General features: G+C 33.5%; 1 protein-coding gene across 7 annotated transcripts in view; it reads left to right on the top strand.

Annotated features, from left to right (window-relative positions):
- Positions 1–12,456, top strand: part of PDS5B (PDS5 cohesin associated factor B) — a 204,956-nt gene that overhangs the window by 149,857 nt on the left and 42,643 nt on the right. For all 7 annotated transcript variants that reach the window (XM_059144774.1, XM_059144775.1, XM_059144770.1 and 4 more), the window contains 2 exons: positions 1,441–1,564; positions 4,190–4,348. In XM_059144774.1, coding sequence (XP_059000757.1) covers positions 1,441–1,564; positions 4,190–4,348 — 283 coding nt within the window. The remainder of the gene's footprint in view (positions 1–1,440; positions 1,565–4,189; positions 4,349–12,456) is intronic.

Genomic DNA, 12,456 nt, shown 5'->3' with positions numbered 1-12,456 from the left:
TGTGCAACCACCAGGCTCTAATTGGGTTACTTTGCTTTACATAGCAGCCTGGAGCTTTGCATGCAGTAAGTGGGAATAGATGTTAGGCTCTTCTCTTGTGTTTCCCATCTTTTAGGGATTATAGTCATGTGCTACCTGTTGCCCAGTGTCTAAAACCTTTCATATATTTGTCGGTTTCCTGCTTGCTTAAGTTAGGAGAGGATGTCCCGTCTCAGATAAACTGTCATCATGTGAAGCAGAAGTCTTAGTATATATATATTCATATATATTTTTGTAAATGAGTGAAAGTAAACATCTTTTCGCACATCATAGGGTAATTTGCGTATCTACTTTTTGAAGAGCTTTCTATTTTTTTATGACCAACCCATTTGTCCCAGATATTGCTGGTCATTTTGTATTTGTAGAAAGAATTTATGTTAGGGATATTAACCCTTTCTTTGTGAAACGAAACGCAGAATTTCCCCTTAGTTTGTCACTTGTCTTTTTATTATACTTTGCTGCTATTGTCTTACTGTATTGAATTAATTATATATCTGAATTTTCAGTACTGAAACACTGGGTTGGTTATTGGGCAAGAGGTGGATTCAGAAGTTGCTTACACTGTAAGATGTTTGAATAAATAGTTGAGCCAAGAGATCCTGCTGTATTCCGTATTCATTCTAAGTTTTTGTGTAGTATAATGATACCATACCTACATGTTCTTCCAGGTAGTTACATGACTTACTCCTTACTTCCTTCAGAACTCTGCTCAAGTGTTACTTTATCTGAAAGGTCTTCTGTAATCACCTTCTTTCAAATTGTAATACACACCAGTCCCTACTCCCTGTTCTGTCCTCTTTTTCTTTTCTTTTTTTTTTTTTTTAATTCCACAGCAGTTACTATAATTTGACATAACACATATTTTGCTAATTTATATATTATAATTTGTTTTGTCCCTAATATGCTGGTAGCATGAAGGCAAGCATTTGGGACTTTTAATAGTACCTGATAACACAATAAACACTTAATTTGTATAGGTTTTATAATCAGATTTCCCTTTATGTAGGTTGTGCTGGTATGAAGTGAAAGGTGAATCAGAGAAGGAAGAGACTTGAGAAACCGTTTAGGTCCCATTATAGTGGTCTTAGTATAAGGTGGCAGCAGCTTAGCTGGAGTGATAGCAGTGAGAATGAAAAAGGCTAATGGGATTGACATTAAGAAGAAATGGGTTGCCCTGCATGTTTCCATTTAGAATTGTTAAGTAAAAAGGAGGGGGGATGGAAAATCTTGTATTTGGATGATATTTTTAATGTAGCCATTTATGAAGCAAAATTAGAGACAATTGAAAATGAGTTCAGGTAGATGTTTTTGTTCTTAAAAGACATTACTTTAAAAAATATGAATGGTAAAGTATCTAATGGAGTCTTGCTGATTCATTGTTTTTCTTTATTTTTTTTTTAGAGCTTTGCTTCCTGTTTTACATCACAAATCTAAAAAAGGACCTCCCCGCCAAGCCAAATATGCTATTCATTGTATCCATGCAATATTTTCTAGTAAAGAGACCCAGTTTGCACAGATATTTGAGGTAAAAAGAAAAAAAAATTGTTTCATAATTTGTGGTTAAAAAACATATTAATGATATTATAGAATGTTCACATTTGGAGATGTATCATTTTATGATATGTTTTCAGAATTTGAATCAGTATAATCAATTTTGATGAGTGGTTAAAATATGACAATATCTGATTATTCAGACATTTAGTACTAACAAGTACAGAAATCAAACAATTATATTTTTTGACATACATTTAGGATTAGGAAGCTATTTTTTGGTAATAACTAATTACATAAAAATCGTATGTATTGATAGTAGATAGTAGATGATTCTGTAAGTTAAAAGATGATTCTGTCAGTTTACAGGTTTGAAAATTAAAGTTCTATTTATAAGATACTGCTGAAGTATGTGGAACTTTGTCAATACTAACTGGTATAGTATAGGACAAATAATTGGTATATAAAACACAAATAAATTTATACTTACATAACCACTGACCTGATTTTATATCAGATGGATGATATTTAAATACATATTTCATATTATTTTTTCTACCCTTTAAATTACTATTATGCTTTTTAAGCATTGCATTTTTTAATCTTTTGTAATCTGGAGCTATCTTTAGTATTCTTATTAAATATTTAGCATTGTTACATAAAATCCAAACTTAAAATTTTTAGTTCAGTAGCCTTGAGTGAGGTGAAAACAGTTTGGAAATTATGCTGAAGCTACTGTTTTAGAACATTTATGCTAACTTTTTCATATTTTCATGTATTATGTTAAAGACCTGAACAAGGAAGAAAAGTAGTTGTCTTTATCATAGATCATCTTGCTGTATGTAGCAAATAATTTATTTTAAATTTTGTGCATTGTGGGATGGAGATATTTTTTGTGGTCTGTTTTTATATATCAGAATGACTTTAATGAATTCATGTTGATTTAGAAAGCTTTTGTTTTCCTTGATTAATCTTCTTTCAGTTCCTTTCAGTGGTGATGAGTAGGATAATGCTGATAGTAACTTGAATTTGTAGGGTACTTTTATTTTCATTTTGATATTACATATCTGATACTTTGTTTCATCTTTACCATAACGTAATCTGTAACCCTTTGCTATAATATATAGGTTTGCTAGCTTTCTGAGAAAAGATTTTATAGATCTGTCTGGCCTTCATGAGATTACTATTAATCCAGGGTCTGACTATTAATACTGCTTTTCCAGAAATGACTTTATTACCTTATTGTGTAAAATTATCACACTCACTATTGAAAAAAACTACATGGTCATATTTTTATTCAAAATCTAAACAAGCTGACATTTAGGTGTACCATGGAATATTGAGGGAAGTCATCAAGAATAGCAAGAAGCAAACTCATTTAAATATGCTTTTGATAAAATAAAGCCTCACATTACCCTAAGATGTTAGGGAAGAACAATTTAGTATTGTTTTTCAAGCCTAGAATTCTTGGTGTTTGGTATGGGAGGACAGCATCGACTCTATTAAAAGTGTCACTAAAATTTTTGATAATATATTTACTTGCTTCCAAATGAAAACACACAAAATAAATCCAAATAGTAAAAATAGTAAGTTTTCTCCTCCACCTTAGCCCTGTATCCCTAGCCACCCAGTTCACATTCCCAGAGGTAATCTGTTAACCAGTTTCTAATGTACTTTTCTGGACAGTATTTATTCACATATAAGTAATATAATACACATATGTATGTGTGCGTGCACACACACACACACACTCTTACATTTTGTCCCCTTCTCTCTATGCTTATGCCAGTGATAATATACTATAGTCACTCTTCTGACTTCTCTATTTTAAAAATTTAATATTTCATTTTAGATATTCTATATGGGTATGTGAAGAGTCTCATTCTTTTGTCATGGCAAAATGTGTATTAATGATAGGGTTTTCTATCAGAAAAATAAAAATTGCGTTAGTTATGGTACTTAATATTTGATGCTACAAAAATCCATAGGAATGCATGCGACTCTGTATAAAAAAAGCTTATTTCTGGCTCCTGAAAAAAGTCCCTTGGGTGTTTGGATTGCATTCTAATCAGTGGTTTAGGCACATAGACTTTTTTTGACAATTGGCTTCTCTTAAAGTCCCACTGGATCCTTTGGTATTAAGCCTGCCAGTGAGTAAAGAGAGAGAATACAGAGATGATACACTTCTCATACTTGCCTCAGTGCAGGCACGCACTGACAGTCTGTTGTACTGACAGTCTGTTAACCAGAGCTCATTCACATATTCTCATCTAGCTGCAGAGGATGCTGTGTGTATGTATAGGCGTCCTTTTGCCCAGGAAGTAGAACAAAAGTAGATATTGGTGAGCCTTAGCAGTTTCCCATGTTCATGTATGTAGTCATAAAATATACATGGTTCTCCATGCTGAAGTTTTTTTTTTTTATCTACTGCTAAGATACGACTTGGGCAAAAACTGACAATATTTAAATGTGATGCCTTTTAAACATAAATAACCTATAGGAGTTTAAATGTAAGCTTAAGCTACTACTTACACCATGTATACGTCTTGAAACTTCTGTAATTTTTAAAAATATTTGAACTTGAAGTACGTGAATAGTTTATTTGCATATTCATAGAGTTGAATGTGTTTTCCTTTTCTTTTCCTTTTCTCATTTCCAGCCTCTGCATAAGAGCCTAGATCCAAGCAACCTGGAACATCTCATAACACCGTTGGTTACTATTGGGCATATTGCTCTCCTTGCACCTGATCAATTTGCTGCTCCTTTGAAGTCCTTGGTAGCTACTTTCATTGTGAAAGATCTTCTCATGAATGATCGGGTAATTGATATTATTTAGACTTGTGTTCTTCACAGTGTTATCTTCTAAAATTTTTTATTCAACAAAGAGAGAAGTGAAATAATGGAAATAACATTTCCATTTACCTGCCTTCTTTTAGGTTTTCCTATCTTTTTTTAACATGCTGTTACCTCCATTAGAACTAAAACATTGAAACATCTCTATAGTTGAGCATAGGCATGTAACCTGCAGTGTATTCCTTGATAAATACAAAGTATCATTTGGTTCTTTTTCATCTTTACAGTAGGTTAACTTTTATAATGACATCTGTTTTAAAAAACGTGAAGACTGACAAGCTAGTTTAAGTATGGTTGTCATGACAATAGTTGTTTATTTCCCTTCATATAGGAGAGAATTAGAAGAGATTGGGAGAAAACATTAGGAAAGAAATAGTGATTTTGTCTGTCTTCAGTTTGTCTTTGAGGCATTGCTTGTTTGGATGTGGGAGAACTGACGCCTTACAGTCACGTGGGGTTGTATATATATGTGTGTGCGTATTTATGTGTATTCACACAAACCCACACACATAAACGTGCCTGTGCAGACACATATATAACTATCAGTTTTGTGTCTATAGTGTGCTAGCACTATACTGAGTTTTTTGGAGAATTAAAAGAAGTATAAGATAAAGTTTCTCCTCCTAAAATACAGTTATAATTCTTGCAGTATATATCTGTATTACTACATGTATATATCTGTATTACTACATGTTTCATATCTGTCATTCTTATATTAATTTATTTTAATACTATTAATACTTTTAAACAGATTTGTTATGGAAAATAGTTTATGGGGATAATAGTTGAGATAATTGTATGTATTAGATCTCTGATGATTTGTGGCTGTTTACCATTAGTTGACTAAGGCCCTGTAATTTAAGACACATAGTTCCTGTGTTAATTACCTTCATCTGTGGCTGTGGCTATGTTCTTTAGCTGTGTCTCTCACTTTTCTTCCCCTAAGTACAGTATTTCATATTCTTTAGGTCATGAATGCTAATCATGTATTTAAAATTTTCTGGATCTTTACTGTGTTGTTTTCTTTAATGAAAAAATTTTGTTGAGATAAAATATATCAGAAAAAATATATTTTTTAAGGCTATGGTTCATTGACTTACCACAGTTAAGATTTTTGACCAACTGACAGTAGGTCAGATTACCAGCCCCCAAAGCCCCTGTGTCGTTCTCTTGTTATTATCCCTTCCATTCTTCCATTTTTATTTATTTTTTAATATTTTATGTTTATTTATTTATATTTATATTTAATTATATATTATATATTCATATATAAATATACATATTCATGCATATAATATATGCATGTTTATATAAATGTATATTTATTTATATACTTTATATATGATAAATATCATTATAAATATATAAATTTATTTATAACATGTTATAAATTTATTTATGATAAATATATGGTAAATATATATTTATTATATTTATATTATCAAATATAATATATATATGATAAATATAATAAATATTTATAATATAAATATATGATATAAATATATATCTAATATCTAATATTACTTATATTTTATTTATTTATTTATTTATTCCCAATTTATTCTCCATTGTGAAGTAAATCCATCCTGTTGTGTATAGCAGTAGTGGCTGCTATACTTTTGTTGCTGTATAGTATTCCATTGTTCATATATATACCATGAATCTGTTCTGTTGCTAGACTTTTAGGTTATTTCCAATGTTAAATGCCTGCTGTTGTTAACAAATACTCTTATGTATCATTTTGTGTGTTAATATATACATTTCTGTTGTAGTGTAATTGTTGTATCTTAGAGTATGTTAAGTTGTTTTATTTTTCTTTTAAAGATTTATTTATTTTAGAGAGAGAGGGTGTACACCCAGGCATGAGTTAGGGAAGGGGGGGAGGAAGGGAAGGAAATGGTGAGAATCTCAAGCACACTCCCTGCCGATTGAGAAGCCTCAATCTCGAGATCAAGAAGGGCTCGATCTCACAACCATGAGATCATGACCTGAGTCAATACAAAGAGTCAGACACTCAACCGATTAAGCCACCCAGGCACTCCTGAGTTGTTTTAGTAAATTTTGCCAAACTGTTTTTCTTTCTTTTCTTCTCCCTCCCTTCCTCCCTTTTTTCTTTTCTTTTCTTGCCAAATTATTTTTCAAAGTGATTAGACCAGTTAACATTCTTATATGTGCTGAATGAGAGTTCTAGTTGTACCATTCCCTTGAGTGTACTAGATATGCCAGTCTTTAAAATCTTTTAAAAAATTAAAAAAGGAAATTCTTAGTTTTAACAAAGCCCATTATTTTCTTTTTAGTTAGTACGCCATTATTTTCTTTTTAGTTAGTATGAACCTTTTCTTTTTTACCTACCCCAAGGTTGTGAAAGTAGTCCCTATATTATTTTCTAGAAGTATGGTAATACACAAGCCTCTAACCACATGTAGCTATTTAAATTTGAACTAAATATAACTGGAAATGTATTCACACATTTCAAGTGCTCACTAGCCACATATTGCTAGTGTTGGACAGCGCAGAACATTTCTACCATCTTGAGGTTCTGTTAGACAGTGTTGCTCTAGAAGCTTTGTTTATTTACTTTCACATTTAGCTATATAATCTATTTAGGATTGATTTTTGTATGTGGTATGTGGTAAATGTCAGGATTCATTATTTTATTTCCATCTGACCCCACCATTTATTGAAAAGACTGTCTTCCCTACTGCAATTTTTTAAAAAATTGAGGTTAAATTCACATAACATAAAATTAATCATTTTAAAGTATACAGTTTAGTCACATTTTAGTACATTCACAGTTTTTGTGACCAACACCTCTATCTAGTTCCAGATAATTTTCACTAAGCAGTTATACCTCATTTCCCCCAGGTTGGGCAACCACCAATCTCCTGTCTGTCTTAATGGATTTAACTATTCTGAATATTTCTTATAAATAGAATCATACAATTCCATTGTATGACTTTCTGTGTTACTCTTCTGTCACTTACATAATATTTTTGAGGCTCATCCACATTGTACCCTGTATCAGTATTTCATTCCATTTTATGGCTGAATAATATTCTATTGTACGTATTTATCACAATTTGTTTATCCATTCATTCATTGATCAACATTTGGGTTGTTTTCACCTTGTGAATATTGTGAAAAGTGCTGCTATGAATTTTGTGTTTGAGTATTTGTTTGAATACCTGTGTTTAGTTCTTTAGGTATAATCCTAGGTATATATCTTTACTGGATTATATGGTAATTCTGTGTTTAACTTTTTGAGGAATTGATTGTTCCACAGAGGCTATACCATTTTACCTTCCTACCAGCAGTGTATGAAAGTTCTAATTTCTCCTCATCGTCGCCAATTTTATTTTCTGTTAATTTGATTATAGCTCTAGTTCTAGCGAGCATGAAATGATATCTCATTGTGGTTTTGATTTGCTTTTCTCTAATGATGCTGAGCATCTTTTGATGTACTTATTAGCCATTTTTATATCTTTTTGGAGCAAAGTCTACACAAGTCTTTTGCTCATTTTTTACGGTTGTATTTTTGTTGAATGGTAATAGTTCTTTATATAATCTGGATACGAGTCTCTTGTCAGATACAGGGTTCACATATATTTTCTTCCATTCTGTATGTTGTCTTTTAAGTTGTCTTTTAATCTTTTTTATTGAGATGTACTTGACATATAACATTTAAAAAAATATTTTATTCATTTACTTGTCGCAGAGAGAGAGAGAGAGAGCACAAACAGGGGGAAACGGCAGGCAGAGGGGGAAGCAGGCTCCCCACAGAGCAAGGAGCCCCATGTGGGACTCAATCCTAGGATCCTGGGATCACCATCCAAGCTGAAGGCAGATGCCTGACTAACTGAGCCATAACATTATATTAGTTTGATGTGTATAATATAATGATTCATTATTTTATATATTGTGAAGCAATCACCACAATAACTGTCCATCCCCACACAGTTATAAATTTTTTTTTCCTGTGGAAAATCTAATTTAAGGATTTACTCTCTTGGCAACTTACCAGTACGCAATGACTGTAGTCACCATGCTATACATTACATTCCATGACTTTTTATTTTATGACTGGAATTTTGTACCTTTGACCCTATTCAGCCATCTTGCCCACCTACCCCTGCCTCTGGCACCTACCAGTCTATTCCTTGTATCTTTGATAGGTTCTGATAGGTGTGAGGTTATAGCTCATTGTGGTTTTGATTTGCATTTCATTGACGATTAGTGATGTTGAGCATCTTCTCATGTGCCTGTAGGCCATCTGTATGTCTTCTTTGGAAAATTTGTTTATTCAAGTCCTCTGCCCTTTATTTATTTTTTTAAACATTTTTTTAAAAAGATTTTATTTATTTGAGTGAGAGTGAGAGAGAAAGTGCAAGAGGGGGAAGGGTCAGAGGGAGAAGCAGACCCCCCATTGAGCAGAGAGCCCAATGTGGGATTCTATCCTGGGACTCCGGGATCATGACCTGAAGCCAAAGCAAACACTTAACTGACTGAGGCACCCAGGCCACCCCCTCTGCCCATTATTTAATTGAGTTGTGTTTTTTGCTATCAAGTTGTGTAAATTCTTTATATATTTTGGATATTAACCCTTTATCTGAGGTATGATTTGCAAATATCTTCTCCCATTCAGTATGTTGCCTCTTCTTTTTGTTGATTCCTTTGCTGTGGAAAAGATTTTTTGTTTGATAATAGTCCATTTGTTTATTTTAGTGTTGGTTGCCCTTACCTGGGGAGACCTTTCCAAAAACATTGCTAAGGCTGATGTCAAAGACTTGTGTTTTCTAGAAGTTTTATGAGTTCAGGTCTTATATCCAAATCTTTTTTCCCCTTTTGAATTTGTTTTTGTGTGTGGTGTAAGATTGTGGTCCAGTTTCATTCTTTTGCATGTAGCTGTCCAGTTTTCCCAATACTCTTTATTGAAGAGATTGTCCTTTCCCCACTGTATATTCTTGCCTCCTGTGTCATAGATGAATTGGCCACATGTACATGGGTTTATCTATGAGCTCCCTGTTCTATCCTGTTGATCTCTGTGTCTGTTTTCATGCCAGTACCATACTTTTTTGATAACTGTAGTTTTGGAGTATAGTTTAAAATCTGGGCACCTGATGTGTCCGGCTTTATTGTTCTTTCTCAAGAGTTCTTTGACAGGTTTTGATATCTAGTAGCTTAAGCGTTATAGATGCCTTCAGTGACAACTGCTGCTGTTACTGCTGTCACTGCTGCTTCATCATCATCATCATCTTTTTTTTTTTTTTAAAGATTTTATTTATTTATTTGACAGAGATAGATCACAAGTAGGCAGAGAGGCAGGCAGAGAGAGAGAGAGGAGGAAGCAGGCTGCCTGCTGAGCAGAGAGCCCGATGCGGGACTCGATCCCAGGACCCTGAGATCATGACCTGAGCCGAAGGCAGCGGCTTAACCCACTGAGCCACCCAGGCGCCCATCATCATCATCTTTTTCAGGATTATTTTGTCTATTGTTAGCTTTTTGCATTTCTATCTAAGTTGCTTTATTTTGTTTGGTTTCTGTCTGCATTTTAGATTTTTATTTATTTAGAGAGGGAGTACAGGCAAGCAGAGTGGCAAGCAGAGGCAGAGGGAGAAGCAGACTACCCTCAGAGCAAGGAGCCCGATTTGGGACTCAATCCCAAGATGCTGGGATCATGACCTGAGCCAAAGGCAGCTGCTTAACAGACTGAGCCACCCAGGCATCCCCTGTCTGCATTTTAGAATCACCTTGTCACTTCTCCCTGTACCACTCTAAGCCAACATACTATACGCACCTGGCTGGAATTTTGATAGGGCTGGTGATGAATTATAAATCATTATATAATTATAATGAATTATCATAATTATAAATTATTTATATATATTTTTATATGTAAATGTATTTTTATATAAATATATAATATGTATTTATATAAATATATATTTATTCATTATTTGTAATGAATTATAAATCATCATTATAATACCGCCTTTCACTCTGTGAACATGGTATTACAATCCTGAGCTGTTTCTTAAAGATTGTGTATGTCTTATTCTTTGATTTCCCTAGGTAATGTTCCTAAGTTTCTGTGTAGATGTCTTAGCTTTCTTAAATATGTTCCTAGGTATATTATGTTGCTCGATGCTATTATAAATAATAAGATTTTTAATACTTATTATCTCTTAACTGCATTTTGTTGGCATGTAGATATGAAGTAATTTCATTTTTATATTGACTTTTATCCTAGAATTTTGTTAAAGGCAGTTTTTAATTTCTACTAGTTAGTTTCTGCATTTGGGGGATTTTCTCTTTTTTTCACAGTCATTTGTTCATAAAGACAGCTTTTTTTTTTTTTCTCACTCTTAGTGCCTTTTATTATTTTTTTCTTTCTCATGCTTTAGCCAGGACCTTCAAAACACTAGAAGTGGTGATAGTGGACATTTTTGTCTTCTTCTCCGTCTTAGAGCGGTGGATGGACTAATAGTATCCAATAGAGGACTTGAAAACTTCATCTAAATGGCATATATATGACACTGAACTCAACATAGTTCTGGCATACATTCTTTCAGCTTTGTCTTTTATTTATAATAGTCTGTTTATATGTAATGTAAATAGTGATTTGAGTTAATCCACTATCTGGTTTTTATTTTCAGTTTGTTCTGTCAGTTCTGTATGCATTTTATTCTTCTTTCTTTCCTTTTTTTTTTTCTTTTAAGATTTTATTTATTTATTTGACAGAGAAAGATCACAAGTAGGCGGAAAGGCAGGTAGAGGCTGAGCAGAGAGCGGGATGCAGGGCTTGATCCCAAGATCCCAAGATCATGACCTGAGCCAAAGGCAGAGGCTTAACCCACTGAGCCACCCAGGCTCCCCTCTTTCCTTGTTTTTGATTACTTTTATTCCATTTCCCCCGTTAGTGACTTGGTTTTTACATTTTCCTTTTCTTTTAGTAGTTGTCCTAGAGGATACAGTATTCTCCCTTGAGTTCTGAAGGCCAGTATCGATTAGTCTGTTTTAAGCTTTCAGGACAGCAGGTTCAGTATTTTAGGAACCTGATCATACTTTAATTCCCTTTATTTCCTGATGCTTTTTGTGCTTTTGTTCACACAGGACCATCACTATTATATTTTCTACAGTTAATATTTATTTAGACTTACCAACATCTTTTCCATTTCTCTTATTTTTTCATTCCTTTTTGTCTATGTGATGATTTTCTTTATACTTGAAGAATTAAAAGAAGTATTTCTTTTAGTGTGGATTAATGCTGATGGAGTCTCTCGGTTTTTATTTGCTTGAAAAATGTCTTGTTTTTGCCTTCATTTTTTTTTTTTTTAAAGATTTTATTTATTTATTTATTTATTTGACAGACAGATCACAAGTAGGCAGAGAGGCAGGCAGAGAGAGAGAGACAGAGAGAGAGAGAGAGGGGGAAGCAGGCTTCCCGCGGAGCAGGGAGCCCGATGCGGGGCTCGATCCCAGGACCCTGAGATCATGACCCGAGCCGAAGGCAGCAGCCCAAACCACTGAGCCACCCAGGCGCCCCTTGCCTTCACTTTTTAAAGGATATTTTCTTCAGGTTTAGAATTCTAGCCTGGTATATTTCCTCCCTCAGTAATTTAAAAATATTGTACCATTATCTTCCATTTCCTTACCTTTTCTCTTGACATTGTCTGACAGTCTGAGTTCCTTTGAAGGTTTTTCTTTGGCTTTGAATGCTTTTAATCTTTTCTGTTTTGCATTGGTCCCATTTTCACGATGATGTGTCTAGGTGTGCTTCTCTTTGTATTTATCCTACTTGGGGCTTGTAGCTCTTCTTGAATATACAGCTTTGAAGTCTTGTAAAAGTTCTGAATAATTTTTGTATCATATTCTCTTTCCTCTCTTACTGCAATTCTAACTATACACTTAAAAACATACAATTTCTTTTGCTGTGATCCAGCTGTTTGACATCTTTATGTACTTTCCCCCCATTCATGCATCATTTTGTTTTCTTCTGACCTGCATTTGAATTTACTAATTCACTCGACAGATTTGTCTAATCCTATGTTAAACCCATGCACTGAATTCTTA

The sequence above is a fragment of the Mustela lutreola genome, chromosome 13, assembly GCF_030435805.1.
Source record: "Mustela lutreola isolate mMusLut2 chromosome 13, mMusLut2.pri, whole genome shotgun sequence".
In the NCBI taxonomy this organism is placed as follows: Eukaryota; Metazoa; Chordata; class Mammalia; order Carnivora; family Mustelidae; genus Mustela; species Mustela lutreola.
Note: the sequence above shows the minus strand (reverse complement) of the source record. Positions and strands in the feature narration are given on the sequence as shown.